This window comes from Vipera berus (genome assembly GCF_964194415.1).
Source record: "Vipera berus genome assembly, chromosome: 7".
In the NCBI taxonomy this organism is placed as follows: domain Eukaryota; kingdom Metazoa; phylum Chordata; class Lepidosauria; order Squamata; family Viperidae; genus Vipera; species Vipera berus.
Window position 1 is genome coordinate 22,942,593 of NC_138209.1, and position 21,566 is coordinate 22,964,158.

At 42.5% G+C, this 21,566-nt stretch overlaps 1 protein-coding gene across 3 annotated transcripts in view; it reads right to left on the minus strand.

Annotated features, from left to right (window-relative positions):
- The window catches only part of PAPSS1 (3'-phosphoadenosine 5'-phosphosulfate synthase 1), a 47,723-nt gene extending 42,575 nt beyond the window's left edge, over positions 1 to 5,148 (minus strand). Inside the window, exon 1 of one of the 3 annotated variants that reach the window (XM_081333271.1) lies at positions 5,029 to 5,148. Coding sequence is in view for 1 of the 3 variants with exons in the window: in XM_081333270.1 (XP_081189396.1) it covers positions 4,690 to 4,749 (60 nt within the window). In the remaining 2 variants the exon portion in view is untranslated. Of the gene's footprint in view, positions 1 to 4,536; positions 4,637 to 4,689 lie in introns of those variants that run through there. The other 2 variants (XM_081333270.1, XM_081333272.1) reach the window with 2 other exon arrangements.
- Positions 5,149 to 21,566: the final 16,418 nt, after the last annotated feature.

Sequence of the window (21,566 nt, forward strand, 5' to 3'; positions counted from 1 at the left end):
TTTGAGTTTCAACTTCAGGATCTGGCCTTCTAAAGAGCAGTCAGGGTTGATCTCCTCTAGGACTGACCGGTTTGATCGCCTTGCAGTCCAAGGGACTTGCAGGAGTCTTCTCCAGCACCATAGCTCAAAGGCCTCAATTCTTTGGCACTCGGCCTTTCTTATGGTCCAACTTTCACTGCCATACATTGAACTGGGAGGACCATAGCCTTGATTATACGCACTTTTGTTGACAGGGTGATGTCTCTGCTTTTTAGTGTGCTGTCTAAATTTGCCATGGCTTTCCTCCCAAGGAGCAAGCGTCTTTTAATTTCTTGGCTGCAGTCCCCATTTGCAGTGATCTTGGAGCCCAGGAAAATAAAATCTGTCACTACCTCCATTTCTTCCCCATCTATTTGCCAAAAATTGAGAGGGCCGGATGCCATGATCTTGGTTTTCTTAATGTTAAGTTTCAAAAAGGGCAGGTACCATTACATAAAAAGTCTCTTCTTAGGTCCTGCTAGACAGCACTCCTTAATAGAAGGGACCCAGAAAATGGCTGTTCTGCCAGATCTAATCAGATAGCCATAATCAGAAAGAGATGGCCCCTGAAATAACTGAGTTAAAGTTTGTGATGTCATGGTTACGATAGATAAGACCATTTAAAAGAACTTCAAGGCAGGAATTTCTTCCTTAAAGAGTATTTTTATTTAGCTACAACGGCACATACAAGAGTGAACCCAAGACTAAATTCCCCTCCCCTTGGTTACAAAGTTGCAAGTTTCATTTCCCACCCCAAATTGCTGTCATAAATCACATTCATCAATTGTTACAAAACACAGGCACTCCTCCCAGCTGCTCCAGCCTGCCAAAATGTTATCAACAATGACCTTGGTTCCCATACATGTGAATTGTTTTGGCTAACTGAAAACTACACACACACCCTCCTTCTTCTAACTGAATATGAGGCAACGAAGGCAAAATAAAAATGGCTTCAATTCGATTTGTCACAGCGTTGACATGTGACTGTTGTTGTTCAATCGCTAAGTCATGTCCAGCTCTTCAGGAACCCATGGATCATAGCATTCCTATGTCCTCCACTGTCTCCCACAGTTTGCCCTAATTCCTGACTGGTTTAAGACAAGCCAAAGACCAAACACACCACAGATAACCTCAAGGAGCAATCACAATAGCTAACCTTAAGGAGTAACTGGAACAAACCATGATCCTAGAACTCAAAAAAAATGCTGACAACCACCATCAAGACTACATCTCTAAAACATGTTAGAGTACAGGAAAACAAAACTCCAAAACTGCTCAAACTAAACCCCAGAACCAAAGAGGTTACTGAACTTAAATGGGTTGTCGACATCCAGCTGCCCACTATACTCCTCAGAACACAGGATCCTACAGGAAAGCCTCAACTATAACATAGATGATGCTAATTTATTTTATTATTTATTTATTATTTGGATTTATATACCGCCCCTCTCCCGAAGGACTCGGGGCGGTATACAGGGCAATTAAAACACTATATACAACACATAATATACAAAAATTAAAATAAATTAAACCAAGTAGCCCTAAACAATAAAACACGTTCTAAAATGTAAAATTTAAAATCTAAAATCCCAGTCCCTCAGTCTAGGCCGGCAAGTTCAAATAGCCAAGTCTTCAGGTCGCGGAGGAAAGAACGAAGGTCGGGAGCCATCCAGAGCTCAACAGGGAGCTGATTCCAGAGGGCAGGCGCGCCCACAGTTAGAGTACTTTGCAGCTTTAGACACAGCATTTTAAACCACAGGACTTGCCATAGAGGCAACACAAAACGTTTTCTGGCTGAATTAAAAACTAAACCTTTGCTTTCCCAGACACAGTTTGTGACTCAAAACATTAAACCAAAAGTTATCTGTAAAATATAAATATCTAGAAAACCAAGCATCTGCACTCCTGAATGTGTTCATAAAAAGCAGGGTACAATACTAGTAAGACAAGGTCAATTAATATTATTTTATATAATATGCAAGAAGAAAAAGATAAAGATACACAAATTAAGGCAATAGATTTTGGCTTCAGCTGGCCAAAAGAGATTTTAATAAACAGATTCTTATAAACAGAAGCAATCAGAATTATTTAAAAAAATGATTCATTGGAATTACTAGAGAACATAAGAACTTATTAAGATGAAGTTTCTAAAGCATGTAGATCAGCAGTTCTACAGACCTGTTTTCTAGACCAAAACAAATCTCAATTCAAAATAAAACTCGAGACAAAGAATTTTATTCATACAGAAAATGGAGAGAATCCAGAACGCTGTTAGCAGTGCCCATTTTCACTTTCATAAAATATCTATATGGCATACCCAGCAGCAAGAACAAGCAATCAACTGCATACTAATCAGCTGTTCCAAAAATAGATTTTCTTTAAAAATTATTTAATTCTATAGACCTCTAGCTATTCATTCAGAATCAAGCCAAAAAGACACAAGCTGTCAAACAACTTGGCTTAGTCCAGCATTGTGTTCCATTACAAGCTAACTAGTGCTTCTATGAAGAAACATTAATACTGAAAAATAACATCCAAGATAGTTAAAACTCTTCAGCAACTGCTGAGAAAAGTAAAGCAACCTGCTAGCTTCAGTGACCTTTTTTACATTGTCTCACATTTATATGTAGCTTCTGTTAGAAAACCACATTATAGATTTATTAAGGATCTTTTTATTAAATATATGAATAAGTATGTTTTTTGACTCATTTATTTAATTGGACAAAAGGTTTCACAAACATTTAACCATTGTATTTAAATTGTTTATCAGCTATGCAGAGCAAATCAAATACTTTAACAGTGTAAGCTTGTAAAGGAAAGATCTTTATAATCAAAAGGTTAATTATATAATGAATAGTCTAGCAGCATCTCCTCATAATGGGTAAAAACATGTAAAGATTTGTTCTAGTCCAGCTCAATATCCATGCAGAAGATTTGTAGTAACAATGTTTAAGTAGGTTTTTTTTGCAGAACGTTTAATATTTTCTAGATTATGGGATGTTTATACCCTTAAAATTCCTCAGTGGTCTATCCAAATGCAAATCAGATCTATCTTTCTTGAATGCAAATAAATGTTGATTTTTCGACAAAAATGGTAACTTTTACAAGTTAGCACACCATTAACTTGGTCATATAGTCTGGTTATAGGTAAATTAAATGAATAGCTCTAAGAGCCATAGAATTATCCTGTACTAACTTAAAATATGCAGAAGCCATAATACAAATTTTAAACTACAAAATAAAAGCAAATTAGCGACCAATGTTGATGAACATCTTATATTCACTGGTTTCAGGTACAACTTGAAAGCCTTTAAAGTGAGGGAATGGCAGATATCACTTCTATATTATTTTCTGGCTCAGTTTGCAAATGGGGAACCATATCCAATAAATTATTCCTAGGTCAGAAAAATATAACATGCTTCTTCTTGTATTAATTAGACCTTCCTACACAGTTTCAACCTACAGAGTTGTTTTGTTCCATGTCTGTTATCTCTAGTAAATATGACATCTGGCTTTTCTATCAGCTAGCTACTCCATCCTCTATTCCCTCAGCTACTATGAAAATGCACACATTTATGTGTGCATTACATCGACTGCACTATGGCCACTAACCAACAGCAAAGCGTCCCACAACATTTTGATACCTTCTAGTGGTTATAAGGATTTCTGCAGCTCAGATGTCGCTCAGGTTATCTCTGATTCCAGGACACATTTATTTTTGGATAGCTGTGAGACAGTTTTCCCCAAGATAGTATTCTCACTGTAACATTGACCATCACAAGGCAGCATAGGACTTGTAGTCCATCCCACCCAAAGAACACCAAGTTGGAGAAAAACTGAATATATACTCCATCAGTGCCACTATTTTGTGTCAGGAAAGGCCTTACTTTTTCAATGACAGAGTCCGCCGATTTTCTAACCTTTGGCCAGTAGCATAAATTTAACCTATCAGAGCTCCATGGCTGAAATCCCACGTTTGTTCAAACCTGCCTGGAATGAGTGAGTGAGTGCTTACATTCAAAGAACCGCTCCACAAAGAGTCTCTCAGTTTCTGAGTCGCCCAAGATTTATGAATAGCCACATTGTATACCAGAGATTTCAGCCTCCACCCCCTTCAGCCTCAACTAAAATAAAGTGATACTGAAGAATGTCGATTCGGCATTTTCTTGGATTTCTCAGCACTGCAATTTTTTATTTATTTATTTATTTTTGCCACTCCGCACTTTGAAAGGAGCAAACGCGATCCTCCTTCAATCCTGAAAACGGGCCCTTCATCACAAAGCCATGCGAGACACGTAAGGGGAAGTGAGTTGATCCCTCCCTTCCTCTTTTGTTTATTCCCCTTCTGGAAAGCACAAATAAATGAACGAACTAACGAACAGGCAGAGATGCTCAATGGATGCAACTGTTCTTCCTAAGCGGTCGAGCCTTTGCAGGCCGAATGATTCCACCTCCAAGCCGACGCGGCTGTTCCCCTTCCAAGCCTGCCCGCTCGGCCCATCAGAAAACGCAGCTTACCGGGGATCTGATACATTCCCCCGTTCAACGGCTGGCTTTCGGGCAGCAGAGCGCTCCCATGCCCGCGGTTCCTCCGCCTCTCGCGGCACTGTCAGCCCGCTTCCTCTGCTGTGCCCCGGCACCACCACTACCTCCCAGCCCCGTCCAACCTACCCAGCTCTGCACTTTGTTGCTCAGCTTGACTTTTTTGCACTGGCTGGCAGGCAAATCCATTCGCGGCGGGCGCGGGATAAAACAGGAGGCAGAGGCGACGGGAGGTAGGCAAAGCAGGCGGGAGGGATGCAAGGGCTCCGAGAGGACAAAAAGGGAGGCGGGACTTTTAAAAGAGAAAAGCGGAGGGGGGAGTGATGCTAACGTTGCGAGATGCCGGTTTGGGACTTAAAGAGGACCAGGTTGCTCCCGATCAGGCTCGGAGAGATGCGGAGAGATGGAGGGGGAGTGGGTGGGGCACGCGCCGCACCGAGCAGCGACCGAGGCTGCGCGCGCACCCACCGTTTCCGTCCGCTTCTCTACCCCAGCCCTCCGCGCAGTCCAGGGGGCAGCCTAGCCGGCTGTAAGCCAACACCAGACGGGAAAACGACGTCTTTCAATTCAGGGAGAAAGAGCCGGGGCTTCCGGTTTGCCGCTCTAGCCCGCAGAGGTTCGTCTCGTTCGCGGGAAGATGGCTTTCGCATCTTCCCAAGAACGGGGTTCCCCGGCGGATCTTCGGGAGGGAGGGATTCTCGGCTGCCTCAGCATCGCTTCTTTTCGCCCTTCTAAAGTAGGATGATAGTTAAGTTACCCTGCAGGATTAGGTTTGTTTTAACTTCCAAGAGAATAGACCAGATGTAGGCAACCTTGGCTCTTTTATGACTCGTGGACTTCAACTCCCAGAATTCCTGAGCCAGCCATATCACTTTGTGATATGTGGACTTGCAACTCGCATGCTGGCTCAGGAATTCTGGGAGTTGAAGTCCACGAGTCATAAAAAAAGCCAAGGGTGCCTACTCCTTAACTAGAGTGAGACCCTGAGAATGTTGTAGTTCAGCACATCTAGCTCCATGCTTGTGACCTGGAATTGGTGTAAGTCATTCCTGAGTCATAGCATGCATGGCTGAGCTGTGGTTGTCTGCTTCACTGTTTCTCAACCTTGGCAACTTTATGATATGTGGACTTCAACTCGCATGCTGGCTGGGGAATTCTGGGAATTGAAGTCCATTCAATTCTACTGCAGCATCCAAAGACAATCTGTTTTTTTTACTTTGAAACCTAGAGCCTTTTGCTGTCTTAAACCAAAAAGAGAGTGTTATCTGAATTGCTTACACTTTTCTTCCAAATTAATTTACTTTTTAAACAGGCAAATAAAGCTATTTGTACATTATATGGGAGGCTGCGCTGCTTCTAGAATACATATGTGCTAGTTACTTGGAGGCTTGCACCTATTCTGAGCAACGGAAAATCAAACAAAAATATTCTTGTAGTTCTGTATTGTGGCCACCAGAGGTCTCAGAAAAGACAGCTTCTTGCTTTCACTTTAATCCTGAATGAATTAGGAAGTACTGTATGCCTGAATTTTCAAAGCATTTCTCTTCCTGCTTTCATCAAACAAGGATTTTATATGTATTAGATTATCATTCCTTTCTCCAACCCAGTGTAACCTCTAAGCTTCAGAGAATAGGAAGAATAATACATTCCTTCTAACATTGGATGCTTTCAAATGAGGTTTTAATTGTGTCTCATTTACAACCTTTTATTAGCTGGCCATCAAACTGGGGAAAAAGAGCTGTCTCATTCACGCATCAATGTATACAACTGAACAGATATAGCAGAAATGAGAAGAAAATACAAATCCAAACAGGCGTGATCAAGATTATTTAAACTTTAAATAATTGCGAAATTAAGCATTTCGTGAGACAACCATCAGATTAATATGAAAAACAGCATAACGAGTATAAACTCCAACTTGCTAGAAAATATTTTTCCCTCGCTATTAGTTGTAGAAAATGGCAGACTTACTTGACTACAGGACAGCACAGGTAGTCCTCAACTTAGGACAATCAGGACCAGAATTTCCACTGCTAAGCCAGGCAGTTGTTAAGTGAAACACGCCCAGTTTTACAACTTTTTGCCACAGTGGTTAAAGCAAATCAGTTGTTAAATGAATCACCAGTCAATTAAGCAAAACTGGTTTTCCTTGGCTGGGAGGATCATAAATGGTAATCAGATGAGCCCAGGTGCTGCAACCCTTGTATAAAAATACTGTACATGACAGTTGACAAGTGCCTGAATTTTAAACTCGACTGTGGGGATTTTGCAACAATCATAAGTACGAGGAGCAGTCATAAGTGACTTGGATGCGGTTGTCGCTAAAAAAACAGTTGTACATAGCTGGCTCAGGAATTCTGGGAGTTGAAGTCCACAAGTCATAAAAGAGCCAAGGTTGCCTACCCCTGATTTAAGTTGTAGGGCCAATTATTATTATCCCATCTGCTTGATAATGTGGTCATAGTGACTTTTACCTGGGAAATTTGGAACAGATAACATCTTTGCTGCAAAAGCACTCTGTGTTTTTATACCACTTGTTCATCAGAGTTGCAATTTATGCCTGTATATAGAAGTCAGTTATCATTTAATGAATATATTAAGATATATGTTGCATACAAACACAGAGATACATAATATAACTAGCAGAAGAAAAAGAGGGAAAAATAACTAATCATGCAATGCAAAATAAATTTATCTGGGGTTATTTAAGACTTTAAATTATATATATTGTGTTGTACAATATGCATAACTGCCCAGAGTTACTTTGGATAGTGAAGTGGGCAGCATATAAATTTAATAAATATAACAGAAATAAATAATAATTTAAAAGCCAAAAAACAAGGCAAGGTAAAATTGAAATCTTAGCAACCATAAAGTAGTTTTAATTGAATGATGGAGTCTGAGGTAATAAATGCAAGATACTGTACTGCACGATTGTTATTTAGCAACAATTTGAGATTTGTATTGCTAACTGCTCTCCATTAGTGATCATTCATAAATATTTTAAAATCTTCCATACTAATAATTCCAGGCAGCTTTCTTAATCATTATGATGATCTCTTGAGTTTTGTCTACACTTGTTCTTACCAAACATGTTGGTAACCTTTTCTGCACTTATCAATAAAAATAATTATAACAGAATATTTTCATATCCTAGTACCATGTAAAGTACATGGAACTGCATCTACATGGAGGGAAGTGTGTAGTGGGGTGCCCCAGGGCTCTGTTCTGGGCCCAGTGCTCTTCAAAATCTTCATCATTGATTTGGATGAGGAAATAGATGTGGAACTCATCAAATTTGCAGACGATACCAAGCTGGCAGGAATAGCCAACACTCCAGAAGATAGGCTTAAGATACAGAAGGATCTTGTCAGAATTGAACATTGGACGCTATCTAATAAAATGAAATTCAGTGGTGAAAAAAGTAAGGTTCTATATTTAGGCAAGAAAAACCAAATACATAGGTATAGTATAAGTGGTGCCTTGCTCAGTAGTAGTAACTGAGAGGGATCTAGGAGTCCTAGTTGACAATCACTTAAATATGAGCCAGCAGTGTGCTGCAGCTGCCAAAAAAAGCCAACACAGTGCTAGGCTGCATTAACAGAGGGATAGAATCAAGATCACGTGAAGTGTTAATACTACTTTACAATGCCTTGTAAGACCACACTTGGAATACTGTATCCAGTTTTGGTCACCATGATGTAAAAAATATGTTGAGACTCTAGAAAGAGTACAGAGAAGAACAACAAAGATGATTAGAGGACTGGAGGCTAAAAGATATAAGGAACGGTTGCTGGAATTGGGAATGTAGTTTAATGTAGAGAAGGACGAGGGGGGACATGATAGCAGTGTTCCAATATCTTGGGCTGCCACAAAGAGTCCAGCTATTCTCAAAGCATCTGAAAGCAGGACAAATAGCAACATAAGGAAACTAGTCAAGGAGAGAAGCAATCTAGAACTAAGGAGAAATTTCCTGACAGTTAGAACAATTAATCAGTGGAACAACCTGCCTCCAGAAACAGTGAATACTCCAACACTGGAAGTTTTTAAGAAGAGACTGAACAGCCATTTGTCTGAAATGGTAAAGGGTTTCCTGCCTGAGCAGGGGGTTGGACTAGATGACCTCCAAGGTCCCTTCCAACTCATTATTATTATTATTATTATTATTATTATTATTATTATTATTATTATTATTATTATTATTACTATTATTATATTTTTAATAGCATGGGAAATAAGTTAAAATTAGCCTGGATTGGTTTAAATTATATAAATAGAGGATTTAATTTGGTTTTAGATTAAAAGAAATAAGGAATAAATGTATTAAAGAGAAAAAGAAAAGAAACAAGTTACAGGATTCTTTTTTCATGTCATGATGCGGTCCACACGTAGAAATATGCATGGATCCTGGTTTATTTAACAGGGATGTACCCATTAAAATTATTTGTTTAGGTTGCAGATTAAACACTATCAATTATTTTTTATTTATTTAAACCGTTTATATAACTACCCATCTCTCAGCCATCTCTGGGCAGCTCCCAAGTGAAAATTAAAAGACATAAAATCATTTCAAAAACTATAAAACACAACCAGTTAAATCATAAAACATTAAAACAACGAAAAACCAGGCCCAATCCATGTTAATGTTCTATCATCTAATCTCCTAGCGCTTGGGGGGGGGGGGACCAAATCTTTAAAGTTTCTAAAAGGGTACAGCCTGCCAAACTTCAAAGGACATAAGGCAGCTTCCTAACTCCCATTAGATGACAATATTTTGGGCAAAGAACCAGGAGTTTGCCCACCCTATCTGACCTGGTAGGATGGGTAGATGTCCTTAGGGAAAGCCAGTCCCGCAGATAGACTGGCCTGGTGCCATATAGGGCTTTAAAGATGATGACCAGCACCTTGAATAACAGCCAGAAACAAACTGAAAGCCAATGCAGCTGATGCAACAAAGGTGTTGCATGGGAAAACCTGAGATACCCATTACTGCGACATTGCCATATTCTGGATAAGTTGAACTGAATCTTTAGTTCTGGATAGGGTTGCACAACATGTGGGTTCTCCTAGACTCATGATTCCTGGCAGTTGTGGCTAGGTGAGCCTTTGGGCAACTTTGTGTTATGCACCAGTTATACACTTTCCTGGATTGTGAAGCCCTGCACTCACTCATCTTGCATTTGCACTACTGCAGTGCACTCTATATGGAAGCTAGTCTTGAAAAGTATTCAGAAGTTACAACTGGCATAGAATGCAGCAGTGCAGACAGTTTTAGGGGGCCCTAGGATGGCCAACATTACAACATGAATTGCACTGGTAACTACTTTGCTTCCAGGTCCAATTCAAGCAGTTGGTTGTCATCTTAAAGCCCTTTACAGTATGGGTCAAGGCTACTCTCTCACCCCAATGGAATGGGCCCACCCCACTTCCTATGGCAGGAGAAACATGCTGCGGACCCTGTTGACCAAGGAATTTGGTTGATGGGTCCAGGAGAAGAATCCTTTTTTGCCATGGCTCTCTCCCTATGGAACATCATGCCCCTCAAGGTAAGATCCGCCCCCACCTTCTTGGCCTTCTGAAAAGACCTGAAAACCTGGCTCTGTCAACTGGCTTGCTGCCTCAGTGAGGGTGTCCCATTTTGGAGGTGGTTAGTAAATGAGACAATCTCACCTTCCTTCTGTTTTTGTATTGGTTCCTTTTAATCCAGTTTATTATTCTAATGTTCAATATTTTTAATGCTTTTCATGTTCTAATTATTTTATATTGATATTTTACACCATTGTAAGCCATCCAGAGTCTCTTGACAAGAGACATGGGCAGCGTATGAAAGGAAGGAAGGAAGGAAGGAAGGAAGGAAGGAAGGAAGGAAGGAAGGAAGAAAGAAAGAAAGAAAGAAAGAAAGAAAAAGAAAGAAAGAGAAAAGAAAGAAAGAAAGAAAAAAGAAAGAAAGAAAGAAAAGAAAGAAAGAGAAAGAAAGAAAGAAAGAAAGAAAGAGAAAGAAAGAGAGAGAAAGAAAGAAAGAAAGAAAGAAAGAAAGAAAGAAAGAAAGAAAGAAAGAAAGAAAGAAAGAAAGAAAGAGAAAGAAAGCTTTCACTCAAACTAACCACAGGCTTAGGTCACATAATATGCTGAGCTGATCTATGTTTAGCTAACTAATGGCTCAACATGTTAGGCAAACAGAGACTGTAACTTGCTTTCATGTTAGGTTTAAAATGTAAATCAAAAAGCTTAGAGAGTTCCATGACATTCAGTGTTGTAAAGAGCCATATTGAAGAGACATAAGGAGGAAGTATGAGCCTTCACATGGACCAGCTGAGATGCTATAATGCAGGGCTTTTCAACCAGTGGTATGGGTACCACCTGTGGTACATTGGCACCTAGCAGGTGGTACGTGACCATCCTAGAAAAGTGGTAGTGTGGGGAGGGGAAAGAGCTGAACTGGTAGTAGCACCGCACAAGCCTGAGCGAGAGAGGGTTGGAGCTGCAGGATTGTCAGGGCTCAGTGGAAGCACCAGGATCAGCGCCAGGCTCCAGTTGGAACTCGGCACTGATCCTGGTGCTTCTGCTGAGCCCTGAAGAAGCACCAATCAGCTGGAAAGCAGCACTGATCCTGGCACTTTTGCTGAGCCCAGAAAAGGCGCCGATCAGCTGGAATGTTGCAGCATCCCCAGGGTCTTGTGATTTACATTCAGATGCTTGGCAACTGATTCATATTTATGATGATCACAGTGTCCCAGGATCATGTGAAGTGACCAAAACATGCTGTAACCACCCAGAAGAGGGTGGGGAATAAAAACCAAAGACCCACCCCAGCTCATCCCCGCTGCAAATCCTCAACAGAAATGCTCATAACAGTGAAAAACTCGGACAGGAGGAAGAGTGCCGCCGGGTGGGCAGGCAGGTGTCTTGCTCGGCTGTGGCTTGGGGGGCACTTTTTTCAGTGCCATTGTGACTTCAAACAGTCATTAAGCGAATTGTTGTAAGTCGAGGACTACCTGTAATTTATCACTTTTTTCCTTCTTTTGTTTTTTGTCATCAGGTTTTTGATACCGCTAGGCGACTGGTGGTACTCGGATGTTGCCATATCCTAAAAGTGGTACAATGGGTGGAAAAGTTGAAAAGCCTTGCTATAATGTATTGTGCAGATATATAAATATCCTTTCCCAGTCTGATACTTTCCGAAAGAATTGGACTTTAACTCCATAATACACAGCCAGACTGCTTTATCAAAAGCCTCTCACAATTTAGTCCCGTTTGTCTCTGGGTGTGTGAGTGGCTGTGTGAGTATGAGGAACAAAAAGATTTTTCTTCAAAGATTTTTTTAAAGACTCATAACCTTTAATTATTTTGTTTTCAAATGTTTGTGTTAATTCCACTCCCAAGTTGGTTTTAATTTTATGGAACTTTTTAAAAGATCCCTAAGTGTTGAAAATGAGATACCTGATTTGAACAAAGCCACAGGAATTGTGTTTCCTTTTATTCACTCCCAGGGCAGCAGTTTTGACAGCATTTTCTATTTCAGGTAGACATACAGTAAATCAATGTGAGATGCTTTCCAAGATTATGTTATTTTACCAAGCAAGTACACACTGTCCTGTTAAATGAGATGTAGAAAACAGTCGTTTAAAATGTGTTTTACAAAATGACTCCAAATTCCTAAGAAAATTGCCTAACAAATGCTGATCACAACGCAGCAGTACACAAGTTAGACAAGATTATAAAGGACTGCTTTTTAAATTTAGTGTCTTCCTTCTTTCTTCAAAAAAAGTTAATTACTGCATGGAACAGCTAGCACATTCTATTGCTGTGAGTTAAAGCAGACATAAGCAATCTTTTTGCAGCTGGGCAACTCAACCTGTTTTAATAAAATAAACAATTCTTTTGGAGAGGCAGATCCAGCAGGCCCCCTGCCAGAGAGTGCAAGATGAATAATTTTCTATCCTTTTTGTGGGGGTTGAGGGTGGAATTTGGGTTGGATTGCATTATTTTACAGGAGTTTAACATTTATCTTTAACCTCAGTTTGAAGAAGCATACACAGATAACAACAACTCAAAAAGTTCAGTAAATTTGCAACCAGAGATTGGTTTATTTCTACTGAGTTTTACTGGCTTGATATCAAGGTCCATTATTATTTATTTATTTATTTATTAATTTAATTTGTATACCGCCCTTCTCCCGAGGGACTCAGGGCGGTGAACAGGGCAATACATAAAAACTAGATACAAAAATTAAAATTATTAAAACATGATTAAACAATGCCCATAAATTAATACAAATTTAAAATTAAAATCATTTATAAAAATCCCACCCCGTCCCATCAGGCCAGGCCAGCTTGTTTAAAGAGATGGGTTTTAAGATCGCGCCGGAAGGAGCGGAGATCGGGCGCCATCCGGAGCTCAACCGGAAGATGGTTCCATAAATCCGGTGCACCCACAGAGAACGCTCTCCCCCTGGGGGCCACCAGTCGGCATTCTTTGACCGGTGGCACCCTGAGGAGGCCCTCTCTGTGGGAGCGTACTGGGCGGAGGGAAGTTGACGCCGGCTGCAGGTGCTCCCCAAGGTATTCTGGACCCATGCCATGAAGGGCTTTGTAGGTCATTACCAACACCTTGAGGGATGGTGTGCATCGCATTGCCCACCTGAACTCTGAAAAGTAGATTCTTAAATTCTCAGAAGAAAAGACCACATCCTGCCATAGTATAAATGAAAAGTGGCAGTTGCCATTTGGGTCTGGGCAGGGGCGGGAGAGTGGGTGGGCAGAAACTGTCTTGCTCAGTGCAAAGTCCTCCAGCAGCTGCACTTGCAACTGGCTACTCCTCCTCCGGCTACTTCTTCTTCCTCTTCCTCTTCTTCCTCATTTTCCTCCTCTTCCCCTCCCCAGCACTCTAGCTGAGCTTGCACGCCCTTCGTGCAACTCTCCAAGTTTGCAAGACAAGCACGCGCCAGCCCAGTTTGAAATCGGGAGCTTCCCCAAAGCCTCATTGGAGGGGGACCCTCCCAAGGTGTGTGTGTGTGAGGGTGTCTTTTTGTCAGGGTGCAAATAGGGGCAGGGAGAAGCTGCCTTTCACCTTAAGCCCTACATCTCTCTCTCGTCTGCATCTTTTCTAAGATGGGTGGGCTCCATTACACTTCACCCGGAGTTTTTTACTTTTGTTTTGATGCTCATGTTTTAGCAACATCCTGCCTGCTTTTTGTGGTTTATTTTAATGTGTTGTTTGTGTGTGTTCCTCCTTTCTTCTGCAGCTCTCCAATTTTACAAGCCGAGCATGCTCCTACCCAGCTTGCAAAGGGAGGGGGGAAAGGAGAAGCTACATTTCCCCTTAAGCTGTGTCTCCAGGGGCAGGGCTTTTCAACCAGTGGTGTGGGTACCACCTGTGGTACATTGGCACCTGGCAGGTGGTACGCGACCATCCTAGAAAAGTGGTAGCGGGGGAGGGGAATGAGCTGAACTGGTGGCAGCACCGCACAAGCCTGAGCGAGAGACAGCTGGAGCTGCAGGGCTTTCAGGGCTCAGTGGAAGCGCCAGGATCAGTGCCAGGCTCCAGCTGGAGCTCGGCGCTGATCCTGGCACTTCTGCCGAGCCCTGAAGAAGCACCAATCAGCTGGAAAGCAGCACTAATCCTGGCGTTTCTGCTGAGCCCAGAAGAAGCGCCGATCAGCTGGAATGTTGCAGTATTGCGCAGTCTTGTGATTTACATTCAGATGCTTGGCAACTGATTCATATTTATGACGGTCACAGTGTCCCAGGGTCATGTGAAGTGACCAAACCCTGCTGCAACCACCCAGCAGACAGGGTGCAAATAAAAACCAAACACCCACCCCACCCCACCCCCGCTGCCAATCCTCAACAGAAATGCTCACAACAATGAAAACCTCGGACAGGAGGAAGAGCGCCGCCAGGCAGGCAGGCAGGTGTCTTGTTCGGCTGTGGCTTGGGGGGCACTTTTTTCAGTGCCATTGTAACTTCGAACAGTCACTAAGCGAACTATTGTAAGTCAAGGACTACCTGTATTTCATCACTTTTTTTCCCTTTTTTGGGGGGGGGGCGGTGATCAAGTTTTTGACAACTTGCTAGGCGACTGGTGGTACTTGGATATTGCCATATCCTAAAAGTGGTACAATGAGTGAAAAGTTTGAAAATCCCTGTCCAAGGGAATCCCTCTCTCATTTGCACCTTTTCCAAGACTGCTGGGCTACTGCAGTGCCAAGTTGGTTTGGTCTCTCTTTCTCTCTCCCTCTCCCCCCCTCCCCCTCATCTCTCTGTCTCTCTCTCAGAGCACATGATGGGTTTTGCTGGAAGGCTGAGTGTAGGATTATCTCTTCCTTCCCACTTCCTTAGAAGCAGAAAGTCACTGACCTAATCTAATACAGTGTAATAATAATAGCAATAAGTTCATTATTTATTTGTTCGTTTGTTTATTTAGAAAATTTACAATAAATCTAATGCACTTGAATCATCCTGAACCCCCCATCCCACCCCCTCCATCCCATCCCATCCCATCCCCAGTCCTTGGAAAAACTTTCTTCCATAAAGCTGGTCCCTGGTGCCAAAAAGGTTGGGGACCTCTGCTCTAAATATCTAGAGAAAAGAAAGTTTTGCTGAAATATTGGTAGCACAATTGTTATCTTATCCTTAACAAAATGAAGCAATTGGGGGAGGGTGTATTTTCCCAATCTGTTGGTGATGATCCTAATCTGAATATTTTATGTTCATCCTAATGTAAACAAAACAAAAGAAGTGTCAATGACTTTGTGCTAAATTATTGGTATAATGTACAATCTGAGCCTGGGATTCGTGATAACATGTATTATTTAATGCAGCTGAACTTGGCCTGGTTTGAGTGTTTCATTTAACATTGGTTGGATTTGTATAACAAGTTAAGGTAAAACCGCATGTCATACTTTACAGCAACGTGTGAATTCGTATTGTTTCAACAAGCTTTTTATGAAATTCCCCATATTTCAATGAGGATAGTCATGGGATATATTAAAAACAATCAGAACATCTTCTGCAAATAATTTATGAAGTTGGAAATGAATGACAGATTGAATTCACCAGCCATGATAATCAGCATAATTGATTTTACTTATTTATTTACCACGTTTCTACATTGCCCATCTCACCTAAGTGACTTTGAGCAGTTTACAAATAAAAACCATAAAAAGAGACATAGTTAAAAACAATATTAAAAATAGGGTTAAAAAATTGTAAGAGTGACCAAAATTAAAGAAAGGTGGAGGGAGTACCCTCAAATTGCCAACCACCCAGTTTTAGACTTCCATGCCAGTTGGCAGAACCAGGTTTTGGTGCTTTTCTAGAAAACCAGAAGGGTGGGAGCTTGCCTCATTCTGTCAATATGTTGATATGTTGATAATGCTTTCAATATACCATAAAATTAGAAAACAGTAATTCCCTAATAATGCATTCATGTGCTTCTGTCTTTGTCACTTTCATAACACAACCGTGAAAAGCTAGTAATACAACTTAATTCCCTTAAAATGACAGAGAATACTTAGGATATGATAATATCTCTCATATCTACATTTTCCAGTTATAAATATACAAACAGAACAAATTTAAAACAAATTGGCTCAAAAACTAGGAAAACAGAATTGTCATTAAAAAAAATCATGTCTTTATTAGGATGTAACAATACCAAAGCATAGAGCTTAATACAGCAGCTCCAATAGTCATCTTAACACAAATACGACTAGACAATTTTTTTCCCATTGGAATAGCTTCATAAACCAAGCAAGATAGTTTAACAGACGTACAAACATACTCTGTACCTAACTGTGTGCTAATATGATAGCTGGATTTCATTTGATGAGATTCACTAGATGAGTTCATCCGTTGTATTTTCAGCAAACCTTATTAATTGTGTTTGAATAACACCTTAAATTAGAAACCACAGCAGGCAGTTACACGGAGGGCCACATCAACTTTTGGGAGTACGCCCCCGCTGTTTCCAAGCGGTGGCGTGCTCCGACCCTCCTGTCAGGACCCGTTTATCTGGGAGTGAGGGGGATCAGGCCCCAGAGCTCAGGCTTGTGTATTTTAATGCTAGGTCTGTTGTGAATAAGGCTCCCCTCATTCGGGATCTGATCGAGGAGGAATGCGCGGACCTGGCATGCATTATGGAAACCTGGTTGGGCCCAGAGGGGGGTGTCCCTCTGACTGAACTTTGCCCTCCAGGTTTCCGTGTGCTCCACCGGCCTCGGGCTCAGGGCAGGGGCGGGGGTGGTGGTGGTGGTTATATGGGAGACCTTATTTCCGCGGGAGGCCACTGTCGTACAGATAGTCGGGTGTGAGTCACTCCTTCTGAGGTGCGGCCCTGGGGCTCAGTTGGGTCTGTTGCTGAAGTACCTGGCACCCAGCTGCATGGCAACAGCCCTACCCAAGCTTCTCAATGCCCTCTCGGGGTTGGCGGTTGAGTTCCCTAGACTTATAGTTATGGGGGACTTTAACCTGCCTTCCCTTGGGGGGTCGTCAGAGTTGGCTCGGGAGTTCATGGCTTCCATGACGGCCATGGACCTGACCCAAGTAATTCAGGGTCCGACTCATGGACCCCGACACACTCGACCTTGTCTTTTTATCTGGACAGTGGCTTGATGATCTGGGAGGGGGTTCACCAACTATTGCCCCCTGTCATGGACTGATCATTATCTCCTGTGGCTAGTCTTCCACTTTGCCACCCCTCGCCGCTGGGCTGTGGAGCCGACCAGGTGGTTCCGCCCCAGGGTCCTAATGGATCCAGAACGGTTCCAGACGGTGCTTGGGTCTATACCTATCTCCCTCACTCACAGCCTGGCCGACACCTTGGTGGATGCCTGGGAAAGGGCGGCATCTGACGGATAAAATCGCTCAGATTTGGGCCGGTCTGGACTCTGACTGGGCAGAGTCGGATGGGGGTGAGACGAGTGGTCTTGGAAATATTATCTGGGATGAATTCAATCCTGTGACTCCAGAAGAGGTGGACAGGATCATGTGGAGGCTAAGTTCCACCACGTGTTTGTTGGACCCGTGCCCATGGCTGGTGTATGCAGCTCGGGAGGGGACACGAGGCTGGATCCATGCAGTAATAACTGCTTCTTTAAGGGAGGGTAGCTTCCCTACCACCTTGAAGGAGGCGGTGGTGAGGCCCCTCTTCAAGCGGCCTGTCCTGGATCCAGCTGTTTTGAACAACTATCATCCTGTCTCCAACCTTCGCTTTGTAGCGAAGGTTGTTGAGAGCGTGGTGGCACATCAGCTCCCTCTGTTCCTGGAGGAAACTGATTATCTGGACCCGTACCAATCGGGCTTCAGACCCGGGTACAGCACAGAGACGGCATTGGTCGCGCTGGGGAATGATATCTGGAGGGCTCGGGACAGGGGTTGTTCCTCTGTCCTAGTCCTATTAGACCTCTCAGTGGCTTTCGATACCATCGACCATGGTATCTTGCTGCGGCGTCTCAGGGGATTGGGAGTGGGGGGCACTGTTCTACAGTGCTTCTCCTACCTCCTGGGCCGCTCACAGTTGGTGTTGGCAGGAGGGCAGAGGTCGGCCCCGAGGCCTCTCGTTTGTGGAGTTCCTCAGGGGTCAGTCCTCTCCCCCCTCCTGTTCAACATCTATATGAAGCCGCTGGGTGAGATCATTCGTGGTTTAGGGGTGGGGTATCATCAGTATGCTTATGATACCCAGCTTTTTCTCTCCACCCCGAACCAACCCAGTGATGCCCTCGATGTGATGTCCCGTTGCCTGGAGGTGGTCCGGGTCTGGATGGGGAGAAACAGGCTTCGACTTAACCCCACCAAGACTGAGTGGCTGTGCATACTGGCATCTCGGATTGACCATTCTATTCCATCGTTAATTATGGGGGGTGAGGTGTTACCCCCCGTAGATAGGGCCCGCAACTTGGGTGTCCTCCTGGACTCACGGCTCAGTTTGGAAGATCATATAGGAGCCGTGGCCAGGGGGGCTTTTGCCCAGGTTCGCCTGGTGCGCCAGTTGCGGCCCTACCTGGACTGAGATGCCCTACGTGCAGTCACTCATTCGCTTGTGACCTCCCGGATAGACTACTGCAACGCTCTCTACATGGGGCTGCCCTTGAAGACCACTCGGAGGCTTCAGCTGGTGCAGAATGCGGCCACGCGAGTTGTGATGGGGTTTTCTCGATACTCCCATGTAACACCTCTTCTCCGCGAGCTGCATTGGCTTCCGGTTGCCCTCCGGGTGAGATTCAAGGTGCTGGTGATGACCTATAAAGCCCTAAATGGCACGGGTCTGGACTATCTTTGGGAGCTCCTGCAGCCAGCATCAATTTCCCATCGTCCTGTATGCTCCCACAGGGAGGGTCTCCTCAGGGTGTCACCGGTCAGGGAGTGCCGGCTGGCGGCACCCAGGGGGGAAAGCATTCTCGGTGGGCGCGCCTTCCCTTTGGAATCAGCTGCCGGTGGAACTCCGGATGGCCCCCGACCTTCGCTCGTTTCGCCGGGACCTAAAGACTTGGCTATTCGAGCTTGCCGGCCGGGACTGAGGGTTTTAAAGGTTTTATTTTTTTGGGGGGGGGGCTATCTAATTTAATTTTTATTTTAACTTGTATATATTGTATTATTTTAATCTGCCCTGTAAACCGCCCTGCGTCCTTCGGGAAAAGGGCGGTATATAAATTGAATTAAATAAATAAATAAATAAATAATGTGGTTCACTAAACCACTTTAAATCCTAGCATGATGTGTGAAGGGATATAAATAGGCTTAGCATATCCACTACATGCTTCATTCACAACTGTTCAAAGCATATAAATTTGAGCAGGAAGCCATATTTGTGATAACAGGCAATATGTAGGCTAGAACATTTATAGAACAGAAGCAGGGATCTTTGAAACCTGAATGGTTAAAGCTACAGTATTATGCATGCTTACCTAGGAATAAATTCCATTGGACTCAATCTTCTTACAATTAGACATGCAGAGACTTACAGTGCAAGTCTCCCTTATTTAGGCAATCTAAGCACCAGCATATCATTTCATCAAGTACAAATTGTGCTCTGTTTGGTATCCAGAGCTTGACATATTAAACAGGATATAAACTACCTTCTAAACAATGCTAATTACTCTCCAAGTGCATGATTCTTATTTTTTTGTGTCTGTGTTTTCTTTTCTTTGCACAGCAACAAAAAACATTTGTTGTAATAAGCCAGAATGTGGTTGGTTTGATTTGGATGTTATATTCCTCCAAGATTTGGGCTGAGTGGGATATTCAGCCATTTCTTTTTATTTAATAAGTTATGGCTAAGTTACTCATGATTTGATATGATTGAACTGAGTCCATTATAACCATTATAGCCATAAAGTGGGGAAAAGGATTAGTTTTGTCTAGGTGTGATCTTATCAAATTATAATTATTTATAAAAGATCATTTTCACTTAGTGTGCCTGTAAACCAGGTTTCTAAGTAGTCACACAATAAACAAAGGTCGCAGTTTGGATGATTGATTGATTGATTGATTGATTGATTGATTGATTGACTGATTAAACTTCTATAGCTGCCCACCTCAGTCAATAACAATTCAGAAAATACATTACCATTAAAAACACTAAAAACATCCAGGTTAGTACATGGGAGCAAGATGCTTGGTCAGTTAGAAATGGACCCTTAACACATTCAGCACCCCAGGCCTGTGAACATAACCAGGTTTTTAGGGCCTTATGAAAGGCTAACAGGATTGGGTAATATCTTAAATGGTTTCTTTAAAAATATCAGTAGTTTTCTATTATCTAAACTCAAGAGTTGTCACAAGTTAGCATCAGCTGAAAGTTGAATCCAAGGTAAATTATTGGTTTCTAAAATAAGTATATACAGAAAATAAGACATTTCAGCTTTTCATGACATTTTATTATGGAAGAAAAATATATTTATTGTGTATTGGGTTCTGAAGTGTAGAGAAGACGCCAGGCAGATGAGTGCAAGTAAACTATTGCTTTATTGGCAATCATGTCTGTACTGGGGAATTAGGGCGTACATGCAAGCTTATATACTTTCATACAACCAATCAGACTGAACCTAACAATCCCACCACTAAGACTCCCACCAGAACTGTTAGAGTTCAAACATGCAAATAGTTGCTTTCCCAAAACCTAATACACAACACCCCTTCCCCCTTTCAAGGAACAGACAGTGTACCTTTATAACATTCCAGCTTTACATCTTCCACTTCCACTTCGACTTCTAATACAATAATTGAATGATTGACCCCATTCAAGGCTATATATACCTATAATCCTTATTCAAGGATTATAAACTCACTCCCAACCACCCACATTAATTCTGAGTGATTGACCCCACTCAAGGTAATATCTTTATCACCCATTTTCAGGGATTATGTGCTTCCTCCAATATTTAGTTAAGTGATTGACCTCACTCAAGGTAGTAGTTGTCCAACGCGACCTTCTCAGACGTGCACTTATGGGTTGCTGCCATTAAGATCACAGACAGACCCTTCTGCTGTTCTGCCAGTATCCCTGTACTAACAAGTAGTACACAATGACCCAGTATGTGTCTATGAATAGACTTCTCCTGTAAGTTCCCTTACAAAAAATGATATGCACAGATAAATTAACAAAATCCAAAAAACAAGAGGCATGCCTCCCCACTTGGTGATTCAATACATACTTCTTTCTCTTAATTTACCACATAATCAGCGAGATGTGCAGGTGGCCTATGAGGTCGTGAGGAATGTCTCTGCGGTTCCCTCACTTTGTAGTCTACCAACTTATTAGGCATGCCCTGTGCACCTGTGTCCATCTCAGCTGTAGACTCCGAAGAATTGCTCTGGCTGGCCCTGTCTGGTAGGCCCACCCCAGAGTCAGATCTTGAAACAGGATCCGCACTGTGGTCACTGACGATTGCCTGATCCGAATGTTCAAGGGTTTCCTGTTGCAACTCTGTGCCCTCTGGATCCTCCTCAGCTTGAGAGCTATGGGAGGAATTATCACCCTCACTTGCACTTAGTGACCATTCTGGA